Raw genomic sequence first — 16,846 nt, forward strand, 5'->3', positions numbered from 1 at the left:
TACCTTCTGTCCTGTCTTCTGTGAGAATCCTAATTATCTCCCTCAACCCTCCAACTCCTCCCTCATACCCCTCAATGCCTCGCCACACCCACAATTCCTACACTTGCACTCTTTAGCCATTCTTATGGAAAAAATGAAAGAAAAGGAAAAATAAAATGACTTGTTTTTGTGCAAAGAAAAAAAAAAAGTAAAAGAAATATTGTCTAGGATAATTACAATTAGGTAATTAATATACTACTACACTATAATACTACTTAATTGTATTCTATTTTTATCCTACAACACCCTAACAGATAAACACTACTGTTAATTACTGAAAACCGAAAGGAATACAAAAAATTACACAGTTCTATACTGCAGTTAAGCCTCTCCTAATTACAACAACAGAATTTTAGTAAGAGAGTTTCTACCGATACTTCCACTATAGTACACAAAAATTTTACAATAATAACATAAGCACGCTAATTTGTAATAAGATATTACTCGTATACTACTCTACAGTACACTACAATAATTTTAAACTACGTTCTGACATATACTAATTACAAAATCGGTACCGTATGTCACTACTAAGCACAAACAGAAATTGAAATTGCAAGTTTGAAATTTGCACGAACTACTGTACTCAAAGATTACCAACAAAGCTAAATACTTAGACAGATTATTATTAGTAATATGCTCTAATAGATACACACACAAAGATACACATGAATACAGTAGGTAAGATACTGTACTATCTAAATATACCGTACCTGCACTACAATTCTAAACTGAAATGTGGTTAAGTTTATATGAATTTTACCGCTGGTAGATTACTATTATTTTCCCTACTATGCGGGACAGAGAATATAAGTGTCCTTAAATGCTGAAAAATAAGAGGTTGTCTACAATAATTTCTGTCAAAACTACGCTGAGGGCTTGAACTGCAATATTATTATGATAGGCCCTATAGGAATTTAATTATTAACTTTTAATCGATGTATGAACGAAAGTGCAAAGTACAGTACAAAGTATGCTGGGACCTTAGGCTACAAATTATCGGAATAAAGTAATGTATTGATTTTGTATTTGTTTACACAACTACCATATGCATGTAGCCCGTACTCTTTGATCTCGCCGGAATGTACGGTATCAACAATCGTCAACAATCCAAAAACTGTTAAGTACCGTAATTATCCAGTGAAATTTCCGTGTAATCTCTTTAACTTCTTTTTAAATTGAAGTTTACAGGTGTATTGTTTTATTTAATTTAGTAAATTATTATCTTTGCGATAGTTTGAACAGATATCTATGCAAAATACCAGATGATAATATATGTATGTATGTATGTATGTATGTTTGTATGTATGATAAAAATGTTGTATTGTGAGAGTAAAAGCAGTGTACATGTGGGGAGTGTTGACTCTGAAACATTTTATACGAAAAGAGGTCTCAAGCAAGGAAGTGCACTGTCACCTTTTTGTTTATTATATTAATGGACGAAATCATAAAACGTGTAAAACAGAGTATCAGTAGTGATGAAGTGAATGCTTTGGTATTTGCAGATAATATGGTGATTTAGGGAAAGGGAGAAAAGGAAGTACAAAGGAGACTGTACATTTGGAATGAAAATCCAAAGGAGTTTGGAATGGCAATTAGTAAAAAGAAAACTGTAGTCATGTACTGTGGAAAAGAGAAGAAGAAAAGCCCAGTGAACATAGACGGAGAACATTCAGAGAATATAGAACAGTTACATATCTGGGTAGCATTATTAATGGAAGTAATGAAATCAACCCTGAAATTAATAACAGACTAAGTAAAGGTACAACATTTTATCATAGTCAGAGAGCTTTTATAGGATGACAAAGTACCCAAGAGAACGAATTTAACATTATATAAACAGTATTTCATACCAATTGTAACATATGGACTGGAAACACTGGTAACTAATAAGAGGAAAGATAGTAAGATCCAAACAGTAGATATGAAATTTTTAAGAACATTAGTTTAAAAGACAAGAAGAGGGAGAATTCAAAATATTAAAATCCATGAAGAGCTAAATATAGAACCATTAGTACAGAACATACAGAAAGAAAGACTGAGATTGTTCGGACATGTAAAAAGAATGGGAAAGGAATGGGTTGCAAGAAGGGAATTGGAAAGAGAAGTTAAGGGAAAGAGACCAGTTGGAAGACCGAGAAGAAGGTGGATGGATCAGATTTGGAAGGACATTAGAGAAGCTGGATTGGATGTGGCAGAAGTAATGGAGCAGGAAAAGTGGAAGGACAGAAAGGAGTGGAGGAAGCTTGTTAATCACGCCTGGGCGATTGGAGTGGTACATTAATAATGATGATGATTTTCAAATTCTGTAAAGTTATTTAGAATCAAAATATCTTTCATTTAGTACTATTGAATTATAACAAAATTTTCATGAAACTTGCGGATGTGTCAGTGATGTTTGAGATCATGATCGAACTATTCCAAGCGGAATGGCCGTGCTTTTTAATGCACTATGTGTATGGAGCAAAGTTCTGCATTCGGAAGATGAATGGGTTTGAACTACACCATCAGCTGTCCTGAGAATGGTTTTCTATGGTTTACCATTTTCATTTCCAGGCAAATGCCGGGACAGTTCCTATTCACAGGCCACAGATGATTCCTTCCACTTCCTTACCCAATTTCATTTACCATCATTTATTTCATCTTCATTAGCTCCTCCACTTAGGTTGGCGTCAGGAAGGGCATCCATCCATAAAATAATGCTGTATGACTTCATCTCACCTCATCCTCCATCCCATATCAGGGAACAGGACTAAAGAGTGGACATCAATGTCACCGGCCGCTACTCATTTCCAAGAATACGTTTTTCTCCTGCGATTCTTCTTAAAGTCTGTTGGTTCTGTGGAGATGTCGCTGATAACTGATCAAGCCAATCTTTGCATGAAACATGCAGCTACACAGGTCACATCTAAAGGTAGGTGGAGGATGCAGTTGGATCTGATGTAGTTTCCGCTTTTCATGGGTTTCAGTTTCTTGTCTGCAACATGCCTGCTCAAACAGTGAGACATTTTCTCCACTAGCTTTGCTCCAAAGAACACAGTTTTGTGCAGTTGTTGCCCATGTGTTAGCATTAATGTTGGTGCTATACATAGCCTTCTTAAGCTGGTCTTTATAACGTTTCAAAGGCGTACCTTGAGGCCTTTTGCCATGACCAATCTCATGTAGAGATGTTGTTTATGCAGTCTGCTATCATTCATATGCTGGATGTGGCCAACCCATCTAAGCCAATGAAAGAGTAGACGTACATCACAATTAAACTACCACTATTAACGATTAACAAGTTAATCAGCAGTCAGAATGATGCGATAGTGAGACATGGCTTGCCTAAACATGACTTTACACCGACTAACTTTCTTACATTTTTCCATTTTGTTTACTGCACACATGACGCTTTAAGTGGGGAAAACATAAAGAAATAAAATTAGTATGCTAGGTAAAACATGTCCAACATCTGTTGGGTTTTTGCACAAATTTCTATGGCTCTGAATTTGTGTAACATCACTGAGTTTTCCTCCAGCTAGAGGTTCTCATTGCGAGCCTTGATTTTCAAACTTCTGAATCAGTGTATGGCCTTCTGTTAACATGTTGACGTAGGTAAAGATTTTACAATTAATCTAAAGAAAATTTGAAATGACGAAATGTATTTTTAGGATCACCATGACCTGTTTAAAAATACTTAATTTTCATTTAAAAGCTTGAATGTGTAAAAATTATTCAGGATGAAGTCTAGTAGGAAGTAAAGCAAAGTCATCTCTGTACAGGCAGTGAAGGCCCTGGGAAGGGTAGAGGGTAAAGGCTTCCACAATCCGTAACCTCGGCCCTTGGTGGGTTAGAGTGGTTAGCTCTAAGCCCAGCCACCTTTGTACCCAGGAATTAACCTGGTGCTCATTTTTGGGGGAGGCTGAGTAAACCTCAGGACCATGTGCACCTCCAGAAGTAGAAATCCCATTTCTTAAATTTTCGACTTCCTGACAGGTAATCAAACCCACATCCACCTCAGTGAATTAAGCACACCTTTAATGCCTCAGCTAGGCAGCCCCTGAATTTGAGTAGGGCACTGTAAAATTGGAGACTAAAAGCAGAATATTTTGTTTACAAAAACAAAAACAGTTATTTGAATTCCTTATTATCGTCTATGGAAAATGTTTTAAGCCTGCCTCCTTGGCTGAATTGTCAGCATAGTGGACATAATTTCAAAGGGCCCCAAGACTGATTCCTGGGCAGATGGGATTTTAATCACATTTGGTTAATTCCTCCAGCTCAAGGACAGGGTATTTGTAATTGCCTTCATTCAAGTCACCTCCACACAATAATAACCACATAAACACGCAGTGAATATGTCTCTCCACATAGGGTTGGTATCATGAAGAGCATCCTACCATAAAACAGGGCTTAATCCACATCAGTCAGAAAAATATTAGAATCTCTTAAGTAAAGTTGAAACATGATCTCCATGAACTTGTAACAAGTAGACAAAAATTGTAATAAATTTTAGGCTTATAACCATTCAAAGTTATGAGTTGTCTATTTCAGCATTTATAATATTAAAGACAAATCATGTTTAGAGAGATAGGAACATGTTTGTCCTTGTGTCCTCTTTCTGTTGGTCCCTCTTCCCATACTGACATGTCATTATGTTGTTCTATGTTATCGTATGTCCCTTCTTGTTCCTACATTTCCCATTCTCTTTATTTGTACGACGCTAATAAAATGCTCAAGCAAACCATTTTAGAATGAAGAATTTTGTGTGGAGAGGAAATAATTTAACAAAGGTGCAAAATTAATTAAGAACATTAAAAACAAACGATCCATATAGCTCACCAAAATTTGTTAACTATATTTAGAGAGAAACATTTAACACGTTCATGGCTGCTGGGATATTGCTAACTGTTACTATGGTACCATAATCCCTTTTCTTTTTGCTTAATGGAGTTTATTTATGTGTTTTAGATTATAATTTGAATTATTTCAATAATATTTCTGTGCATGGGAGCCATAATGCACACGGTGTGTCAGTGGTACTACCGATGAGCTTTTGGCATGCAGTGCCATTTGATGCAGCATTATCTGGCAAAAATGCTATGTGGTAAAATCCATGTTATTCCTGTGTGAACAATCACTGTATAATAGACGTAGTCAATGCAGTAGCCTCTAACAGAGTGCTGCAACGAATACAGTTAGATATGGCATTGTTTGGAGTCAATTACTTCTGTCTTTTGCAGAATTTCATGAGATATTGCTCAATACATAAGCCTGGCTGTCCTGGACACACTCTACAGTAGAGCACACAGTCCCTTTCTAACACTGCTTGCACGGCTTCTGCGATCTACGCCCATTCCCCTTAGCCACACTTTTACTGGCATTATGTGAAAATGTGTTCCTGTAGGCAGTGTGATAGATTTTGGGAGCCTACAATTTGGTGTTTCTTCCACTTAGAGGACCATGCAGCCTCACTGTTCTCTGTTGACATTGCAGAAAATTATGCCGAATTGTAATGACTACAGAGATAGTGACTATCATAGGTTATGAACTTCATGGTTCTGATCCGTATTGAATTTTAAGTAGCATATAATTATTAATTAATGTAGTAATGGTCCACCTTTCAATACTAAAATATGTAATATTCTAAATTACATTAATTAGGGACTAGTTTCAGCTGGGGCTGGCCATCTTCAGCCTTAATGTAAAACATCTAATAACTAAACAAATGTACATGCACACAATTGACATAAAACTAATGAAACAAATATATACAAATTAACATTAAAAACTGGGATGGAATTATGATTAAATTTGAAAATATACTAGGTTCTAACATCTTGAGTATGCTCATCATTGAGACTATTTCAAGTATTAATTTATATACACAGAACTGTTAGTTCTAATACTGCTGATCATTAATACAGTATTTCAATAGTAAATGGAACTGGTAAATGTTGATCCCGTAGTTCATCACCAGATCTATTTGAGTGGTGTTAGCCATATACAATCCATTGGACACTGCTGTAAATAACCACTAGCTGATGGGGAACTGTTAGATGTTGTTTCATCCTCAATCAAAGTAATAAAATGAGATGCTCTTGTGGTGATTGTTAAATCATGCTGAAATGTTGGACATTGTTGGGACGGCACATGAAGTAATTATGGATGAGAGCATTACAAACGCAGCTACCACTCTCATTAAACTAAATAACATCGAACCACAAATAAAATTCACACTTGAATCCGACATTGAACAGAAAATAATTTTTTTATACCTAACTATTATCAGACACCCAAGCTACTTAAGATATAAGATTTTCAGAAAACCCACCCAAACAGTCGCCACAATCTGTCAAGATTCTTCACACCCCCGAATTCCAAACGAGCAGCATACAACAGCATGGTATAGCGAGCCTTCAGTGTTCCAATGTCTAAAAGAGACCTCAAAAATGAGTTGAACACTATTCATAATATCGCTAAATCCAATGGATACAACAGTTTCTTCATAGAAAAAAATAATCAATAAATATAAATAACGCCCCTCTACCACCTTGAAAAAAGATAAGAAAAACAACTCCTCTCTTTCTATCTTTACCTTCAACGAACAAATCTACCAAGTCACCAACATCTTTAAAAAGCACGAGTAAAAGTAGCTTTCAAAACAAACAATAGGAATGCACAAGTCTTACATAATGCCACATCCATAAACGAGTTCAATAGTTATTCAAAATCAGGAGTATACAAGATCATTTGCAACAGTTGTAATTCTTCTTACATCAGACAGGCCGGGAGAAATTTTAATATAAGGTACTCAGAACATGTCAATGCCCTGAAATACAATAAATTTTCTGCTGTAGGATAGCATATGCATGACTATAAGCACAAATTCACAGACATAATACAAGATATGGAAATTCTCAAAATCATCAACAAAGGACTCTTCCTTAACACTACCGAAAGCTGCTTCATACATTTAGATCAATATTTCAACACAAATCATAACCTTAATGAAATTTCAGAAAAGCCTAATATCCTTTTTGACCTTCTAATTCCCATTTTCAGTAATGTCAAACCAACAAATCATAATTCAGTTTTTCATAATATTCACAGCACCTTTCTTCAACAACCATCCTTTCCCCACATCCTTCAGCCCCGCCTTAATCCCCCTCCTCCCCACCCCACCCTCTTCCCCACCACCCTCTCCTTCAGGACCTTCCCCTCCCCGTCCTTTTCATTTGAATCTCACAACAGTTAGTCTGAAGCACACACAACAATAGACCACACACCTCATGCTGAATAGAGAGGTCTCATTTAACCTATGCCGTCTAACTAACACATTCTCTCATTCAATTCATTAATTTAATTTTATCTAATTTATCCGGTTAACTTAATGGGCACCACAATGAATTGCAAATTTTATACTAGACACAATGTATCTGTGTTAATCACATCTTCATGTGCCATCCTAACAATGTCCAACAACATTTCAGCATGATTTAACAAGCACCATGAGAGCATCTCATTTTATTACTTTGATTGAGGATGAAACAACATCTAACAGTTCCCCGTCAGCTAGTGGTTATTTACAGCAGTGTCCAATGTATTGCATATGGCTAACACCACTCAAATAGATTTGGTGATGAACTACGGGATCAGTTCTGTGTATATAAATTAATACTTGAAATAGTCTCAATGATGAGCATACTCAAGATGTTAGAACCTAGTTTATTTTCAAATTTAATCATAATTCCATCCCAGTTTTTAATCAATTGTTTTATGTCAATTGTGTGCATGTACATTTGTTTAGTTATTAGATGTTTTATATTAAGGCTGAAGATGGCCAGCCCCAGTTGAAACTAGTCCCTAATTAATGTAATTTAGAATATTACATATTATAGTATTGAAAGGTGGACCATTACTACATTAATTTAATAATTATATTGAGATAGTAACTAACCAATGAACCTGATGCCTAGTTGGAGGATATCTTCAACAACAGCTTAACATTGCTCAGATCAGAGGTCCGTTTGTTTACATATGTTTACATATGTACCCACCGGATGAGTTGACCATACGGTTAGGGGCGTACAGCTGTGAGCTTGCATCCGGGAGATAGTGGGTTCGAGCCCCACTGTCGGTGGCCCTGACGATTGTTTTCTGTGATTTCCCATTTTCACATCAGGTAAATGCTGGGGCCACTTCCTTCCCACTCCTAGTCCTTTCCTATCCCATCGTTGCCATAAGACCTATCTGTGTTGGTGCAATCTAAAACCAATAGCCGAAAAAAAAAAAAAAAAAAGAAAAAGAAAAAGATACGTACTAGCAGAAATATGAGCTTTAATATTTGGCACGGAGTATGACGTATGTGTGTCGTCATCAGCACTAAGTGAAAGTGAAGTCATGTCACACGTGTCGTCAGCGGCCACAAATGTGTTAAAGATGGCACAGATGTTATAGGCTTAATTCAGTTGTTTATTTCTTGCAAATACTTGTTTTTGTAATAGTTCTCATTTATTGTATTTCAAAACCGGTGTGTGGTTTGTCAAGTTCATTTTTATTTTGGAGGGGATTTGAACTCCCCTAACCTGTTCCCAGGGTATGGCCTTGGTGCTATGCCTCAGGAAATGGCTTAATGGGCTTCAGAGAATAATGAGGCAGTTTTAGGCAACAGAATATAATAGAATTGACTTACTTTCCAGTGTATGAATCCACAAGTGAACTGTCTACATATACAACTTCATCGTACCACATGTTGATAAGGTCAGCATGATTAGCCTCGAATTTTAGTTCCATATCTCCTTCTTGAGCCATATTCTGCCCAACATGGAATCGTTCTGAAACCAAATAAGCAATCACCTCCAAATTAGATATAATGTCAGGAAACACAATAGTTAATGTAGGTTTTCTGACAGTGATTCAACTGTCAAACTCTTGGTGAAGTAGCTGCTGTTCCACTCTTGGTACAGTAATATGGAACAAAAAAAGGAGGAAACACAGGTACAAATATAATGTAACATGCAAATCAAAAGTAGAAAGCTAGGAGCGAGAATAAGAACATGCATGAGGATAGACACAATTACTGGCCAATGTGGGAAGCAACAACAGAAAGGTGAAACAATGATAAACATAAAATCACAAAAGATCATGGATAAACTCAATATCTTCATATACTGCCATCTTCATATAAGTTTGCTCCTTCCTCACTGATTTTAGTTCTTCTAATACAATTCTTGTCAGTCCCTGATGACTTAATTTCTGCTTCCAACTTCTTCAGTGGCAGAAATCCACATTCATTTAGGGGACCATTCCTGGATGATATCTTCAGTCTTGAAGTGGGAAGTATAGGATATAATATGGCTTTAGACACATGGAGTTTGGTAAAAATAGGCTACAGCTTAATAGAAAAGGAACTTCTAAGTTTGGTAAACTTCTCAATAGAATATCTAATAAAATACTCTCAGGAAACTAATTAAGAAAACGGGGACTGTTAACTTGATATTGATTGCAAATCCTAAGTGATACAGAAACTGATTTAGAAAGTACAACCTACATTGGTAATGAATTTCAGCACATGGCTATAGAATGAATTCAGAGTGATCAAATACTTACTGGAAGTGAGGTCAAACCAACCAATTTTTGAAGTTTTCCAGTTTAAATTTTTTTTATTTTCCTGGAAGTTTAGATTTATATTACCATAATTTTTCCAACATAGCCATACAATTATATAGCATTAGATGATATAAATTTAATTATTTATCTGTATTAACAGCTAAAATAATAGATTCAATAATTGATTTTAAATTCATCTCACCGAGAATTGCAATTCTAACTTTATAAACCACAAACATACTTTACACCATCATAAATACTCATCCTCTACCAATAAAAAAACATTTCCTAACAAAATCTCTGCAAGAAATCAATAATTTCTGGGATCTGCCCGAGCAGATAATGAATAAAATAAATATGAATAACATCAAGAACCTTATAGGGAACTTTAACGCTCAACTGGGTAAGGAAGAGAAGTATCGAGATGTAGTAGGAAAGTGGGCTCCTCATAAATAGACTAGGAGAAATAGCCAAAGACTCATAGAAATTTGCAGAACCCATGGACTAATCTCCAACTCTACATATTTTAAAAGAAAACCACACAAACTTAAAACTTGGAAACATCCTGATTGGACAAAAGGAGAATGGCAGCTAGACCACCTATGTATGGACAAATTCTTTCACAAGGAAATCCACAATGTCAAAGTTCTAAGGGGAACGGGCACTGGTTCAGATCATCACTTAATTAAAATCAAAATTAAATTTATTCCATTAAGAGGAAAAAGACAAACTATAGTTGGAGAGAAAAGGTCATACAAACCTCATCAGTTAATCCTGAATGCCCAGTATTGCAAAGAACAAGAACTACAAGACTAACAGATAATTTAGATGACCTAATACCAATTCTTAAACAAAATGCAGAAGATCTAGCTCCATTAAATCCAAGGAAAAGACATACCTGGTGGAACTCTGATTGTGATAGAATGCACGAAGAAAGACATCAAGCTTGGTTGAAATTTCAAGCCCACAAAACATAAGAAAATGCCATGAACCTCAAGAATGTCAGAAAAAAATTCACCTAAACAATTAGAAGAATTAAGAGAAAAAATAAAAAAGATTTAATAAATTCTATTGAGGAAAATTAATACAAGACCAATTCTATAGATTATTACAAAGCCCTTGGTAAATAATTGCAAAATTACCCCTCCCCCTAATTTACTGTTGAAAAATAAAGATGGAAAAATAGCACATAACCATAAGGAAAACGCAGAAATCATGGCGGAATCATTTAACAGGCTCTTGAACAATGATGAACCTGAAAAGTTCTTATTAATTGATACACATACCCCAATAAAAACTAAACCAGAAAATATAAGCCCACCTACAGCAAAAGAAGTTGAAACATTGCTTAAGGAAATAAAGAACTACAAAGCATGTGGAGAAGACCAGGTTTTTGCACAGATGCGGAAATATGCTGGCAGTGCAACTCAGACACCCTTCCATGTAGAAGATTTAGATATCAGAAAAATTCCCAGAATAATAGACAACAGCTATAATTAATCCAATTCACAAGAAAGGTGAAAGAAGTAATCCAGACAACTATAGAGGTATTTCCATCCTTGACTGCATGTATAAGATTTTCTCAAAGATACTATATAATCAGATTAAAGAACAACTTGATCAAGAGTTAGGTGAATACCAGGGAGGCTTCAGACCTTCAAGAAACTCCTCTGAACAAATAATAACTTTGAAGCTAGTGATGGCATATTACAGAAAATGAAACAAGCATTTTCAATAACATTTATGGATTTCAAGAAAGCTTACTACACTATAATTGGTGACCCTGACGTGACAATTACAATCTTGGTCTGCAGTTGATGTGTACGTAATGCAGCAATCTTTCCCGCATTTTTTCTTTCTCGTTTTGCTAATTAAGGTCTAAGATGCAGACTACTTCACAATATAGGCCTACCTTGTCTGCTGTTCAAACAAGTACAAATACTTGATAATAACCTATTCCTCATGCATTACAACTGACTGAATTGTTATTGTACATGTTTTTTATAAATCATAATCATAATCATGCCTTCTAGTGGTTTGTAAGTTGTTATATTACAGGTATAACATACAATTGCATTATATGGACATTTCTCAAGACTTACAATAGATATTCGAACCCATGGTTTATGCTTAATATCGTCATATAACCTAAATTGACGTATAATCTCCGCAAGGTTATTTTGTCAAATTATCATAGTTTATATGTTTGTGAACCTCTTACCATATGCTACCTGCATAATATTTCATGTTTCTAGCTAACCTTTCTCAAGCTGTCTCAAGCTATTTGTGAATTTGTACTTGTGTTTCTCATCCTCACACATCTTCACACATCTTCATACACTTACAAACACAACTAGACGTCGTACCTCTGACTACTTCTTTGTAATCATGTCTGGTATTTTCAGAATTCTTTTCTTTTTGCCCCTTTGTTTGACCCATCTTGATTATGGCAGAGGATCGATTGAGAGCTTCAGAGGAACAAAATAACAACTTAGAGAACCAACTCCAACAACTTAACGAAGCCTTTGCAAGAGCAGAGCGAAGCGTTACTAGCACGGCTCCAGGAGTATGAGTCTGCAAGTGCTGTTGCTATGTCTGGCAGTATTGGCCAAGTTGCCAAAATCTCTGCTAAGTTATCACCATTTTGGTATGACAGACCAATTGTTTGGTTCGCCCAAGTTGAGACTCAATTCAGGCTCGTAGGCATTACGGCCGACCAGACTAAATTTGATAACGTAATTTCACAACTTGACACCAAGGTCATAGCCGAGGTAGAAGACCTTGTCATCCAACTCCCCTACCACAGGATGTTACAAAAAACTAAAATCCGAACTGATTCATCGCCTTTCAGTATCCGAAGAGCAGTGAGTTTGCCAACTTCTTGGTGACGAAGAAGTCGGTGATAGGAAACCATCACAGTTTTTACGTCACTTAAAGTCATTAGCTGGTAGCTCACTTCATGACAATAGTATATTAAAACAACTCTTCATGCGTCAACTACCCCAGCACTTGCAGGTTATATTAGCGGCCCAGTTAATGCCTCTAGTTGATATAGCAGAGCTTACAGACAAGATCTTGGAACTTTCACCTAATGTCACACCACTATATAGTCACTTGGCTGTACATGCTACAGCTCCGCCAAACACTTTCGCTGCCCAGATGGAGGAATTGACGCATAAAGTCTTGTCTAGTCTCAGACAGATTTGTTTGGCCATCTACTCAGAAAAACACTCATGCCTAGACACATGCTTGTTTGTCATGTTAACAGAGTAAAGTGACAAGGCATAATATCTCTCCTTTGGGGAATTTTGAAGCACCCACAAGCCTTCAGCCACATTCACTTGGATGTTGTTGGCCCACTGCCTGTCTGCAAAGGCTATCATTATCTCCTCACTGTTGTTGACAGATTTACTCGCTGGCCAGAGGCATGGCCAATGCGCAACATCACTGCCGAAGAAACAGCCAATACCCTAATGAGTGGTTGGATGTCCCAATTTGGTCTTCCTACCTGTACAACTACTGACCAAGGAAGACAATTCAAGTCTACCCTTTTTTGCAGACTTATGACACAGTTTCATACCTGCCAACTTTACAAAACCAAAAATCAGGAGATTTTGATATGAAAATCAGGAAAAATCAGGAGAAATCAGGAGAAATCAGGAGATACAATTGGTTAAAACTGCTTATTCTATGTGTCGTGCACAATACATACATTATCCTAGCAAGCTCAATGTATCATGTCATGAAATCCACATTTAAATTAACACGTATTTCCAGAGAAACTGAGTGGAATCAAAATCCACAAATATTTTACTCTCATATGTATTCATATTAGTGATCAATGGCGTATACTGAGGGCTACCAAGATTTATCGGTGAAGCCCTAACCTCAAGTGAGAACAATGTAAAGCTAGAGCACATTCTAATATAAGCATCTGACACAATGTTCCATTTAGAAATCTTGAATGCAATGGGAGAAAAACACCGCTCGTATTTCTGAGTGCAAGGCATTGGAGAAAGATATCACAGGCCAGGCACTCCGTCCCTCTCCCTTTGCCTCAATCGCACGGCTTGCAGCTGAATGCCCGATGGGAGCGGGGACAGGGTGGAGGGGGGGAGGGGGGTGGATAGGTGTGCTAGGCTTCGGTCTGTCAGATCGCCACTGCTAACGGAGTGATAGCTTAAAGACTCAAAGTTCTCTGCAAGTTTCTGAATAGATATATGCGTACCTAATCGTATATACTTCCTCACCTCATACTCAGATAATAGAGTGCTGACATTCACTCCCTTTTGCTCCTACATCCTTGTAAAAGGACATTGCAGGCATACTGTTATAGGAGTAACACAGTCTTCTTTTTATAGGTAGATCTGCTAAAATGAAATACAATCTTTCAGGTTTAGTGTTCCCTTTGGTTGGTTGGAATCGAACCTGTGATCATGGGCCTTCCTTCCATCCACCTTACTAATTTACAGAAACTTCTCATCAGTAGAAAATTTCTGTTGATTAAAAGAAGCAGCAGTGGAAGATTTTACCTGTCCGAGAAAAACTCTGTCAGATGTTTGTTGAAAGCAGTTGCCATGTAGCCTTGATTTTACTATCAACAACCTCTCCAAGTTTTCATCACCAATAGAATACTTGAACTATGTTTGTGTTTTAGTCAGCCGACTAAATATCCTCTCACAATCAGCGTTATTGTGTGGGATTGATAAAATACCAAGAATAACACGAACTAATCTATCAGTGAAGTACCTTCGAACTAATGAGAAAAATTCCTCCTTCTCGCCATGCTTCAGATGCTTTATGAATTGGGAAGTGCAGCTACCAATGACCAAGTCACAATCATTCTTCTGGTTTCCCCTGCTGTTGTAATCGACTCCCAAAAGACAGGAGGATTTAACCACTTAAGGTTGTACAAATTTTGATATCAAATTCCAGCATCAGATCTTGCAGAAAATGGATGTGAGGCACACTTGACTGCAAAATTAAATTTGATTTATCAAATGTAGGTATAACATTTGATAAAAACAGACAAAGGCTTATTTAAAATTGATGAGAGGAACATAAAAATTCTTTCTTCACAAGACAGACTGCATTTAATGAAGGAATGCTGTTTAACTTTTGGGTGAAGAAGTACATGGGACTGGTGATTCATTGGTTCTTTTCCTTGAAGGGACAGCACCCTCTACTGATGTTTGTTTCATCTTTGGAATATGGTAAGTTTCGAGACTTCTAAGCTGACCTGTCTTATCAGACTTCACTTCATAATTGAGCAGACTGGACAAAGGCTGCCGCTGTTCCAACAAACTAGATAAATATTTGCCCACAGAAAGCCACCGGGTGTACACATGCTAAAATTTTCCTTGTCACGACATTGTACAATTAGCTTTACCTCACACCGACACAAATAGGTCTAATGGCGACAGTGGGATAGGAAAGGGCAGGGAGTGGGAAGGAAGTAGCCATAGCCTTAATTAAGGTAGAGCCGTAACATTTATCTGGTGTGAAAATGAGAAACCATGGAAAACCATCTTCAGGGCTGCCGCCTGTAGGGTCCACTATCTCCGGAATGCAAGCTAACAGCAGCGCGCCCCTAACTGCACGACACCAACTCACTTGGTCCAATTCCTTAGCTTTGTAGATATGACGGCTTCCCCATAATCACACATTCAATTCAATAACACTTCTAACAAAAATTAAGAACACTACCATTACAACTTCAAACAATACAGGAGTAGTATGGTATATATTATGACTTATTGTCTCAAAACCTGACTATTGCTACAAGGCTAAAAATTACACATCTCTATTCTCTCACAGGAAGTATGTGAGTGAGACGATCAGTCTCTAATAAGCCTTCTGAAAAAATTATAAACTCATGCTCCACACATGTGAATCACTCATGCACTTAGATGCCATTACTTAGCAAATGCATAGAATAATGTACTGCATCATGCGCCCGTGCAATTATGAGAAGCGCAATGCTATTTATCTATGTATATAAAATAGCATGCCCTGAATGACTGATTCATCATTGCCGAGCCAAAACTACTGAACATAAAGAAATGAAATATTGAGGATACATTTATATTACATTGTAGGTGCTCATAAGGAAGGATTTTTGGATATTCCATCGCTAAGGGGGTGAAAAGAGGGGTGAATTTTTAAAATAAGTATATCTATATCTCAAAAATGTAACTATTTAAAGACGTCAAAATTGATATTTGGAATCTCCATTAAAAACAAAGAAACACATTTTTTTGTTTGTTTTCGGAAAATCCACTTACAGGGGGTAATAATAAGTGAAAAAGGGGTTGAATCCTTTTTATGACGATACTTATATATATATATATATATATTATATATAAAAAACTGAAGATGTTACTGACGTGAAGTTTGGTAACATGGAATCTCCTTTAAAAATTAAGAAACATGTATGTTTTTTGTTTTCTGAAAATCCACACAAAAAGAGGGGGGGTGAAAGAAGTGGAAATGGGGGTGAATTTTTAAAATGAGTATATCTCAAAACTCAAGATGTAAAAATTGGTATTTGTAATCTCCTTTAAAAATAAAGAAACACACATTTTTTTTTCGTTTTCAATGAATCCACTTAAGGGGGTTAAAAAAAGTGAAAATAGGGTAAATTTTTGAAATTAGTACATCTCAAATACTTAACATGTTATAGACATAAAAATTGCTATTTGAAATCATCTTTAAAATGAAACACGTATCTTTTTCCGGAAAATCCACTTAAGGGGTGGGAGGTGAAAAGGACTGAAGAAGTGGTTTAATCTTTTAATGGGGATACTAATATCTCAAAAACAGAATAAGTCACAGACGTTAAAATTGGTATTTGGTACCTCCTTTAAAAGTAATGCAACACCTTTTTTATTGTTTTTGGAAAATCCATTTAAGGGGGTGAAAAGGACTGAAAATGGATTTAATTCTTTTTATGAGGTTACATATATCTCAAAAAATTGAAATATTACAAACATGAAAATTGGATTTCGGAATCTGCTTTTAAAAAATGCATTTTTTGTTTTTGTAAAATCCACTTAAGGGGATGGAAAGAAGTGAAAAATGGGTACATTTTTAAATGAGTATATTTACAGTATTGTATCTCAAAAATGTAACATGTACCAAAAATTGGTATTTGAAATCTCCTTTAAAAATAAAGAAACATGTATTTTTGTTTTGGATAATCCACTTAATAGGGGGA

General features: G+C 36.2%; 1 protein-coding gene across 3 annotated transcripts in view; it reads right to left on the minus strand.

The window, feature by feature from the left end:
• Positions 1 to 16,846, minus strand: part of LOC136867037 (venom allergen 5) — a 106,487-nt gene that overhangs the window by 74,680 nt on the left and 14,961 nt on the right. For all 3 annotated transcript variants that reach the window (XM_067144134.2, XM_067144136.2, XM_067144135.2), the window contains exon 3: positions 8,714 to 8,855. Coding sequence is in view for 1 of the 3 variants with exons in the window: in XM_067144136.2 (XP_067000237.1) it covers positions 8,714 to 8,855 (142 nt within the window). In the remaining 2 variants the exon portion in view is untranslated. The remainder of the gene's footprint in view (positions 1 to 8,713; positions 8,856 to 16,846) is intronic.

The sequence above is a fragment of the Anabrus simplex genome, chromosome 3 (assembly GCF_040414725.1).
Source record: "Anabrus simplex isolate iqAnaSimp1 chromosome 3, ASM4041472v1, whole genome shotgun sequence".
In the NCBI taxonomy this organism is placed as follows: Eukaryota; Metazoa; Arthropoda; class Insecta; order Orthoptera; family Tettigoniidae; genus Anabrus; species Anabrus simplex.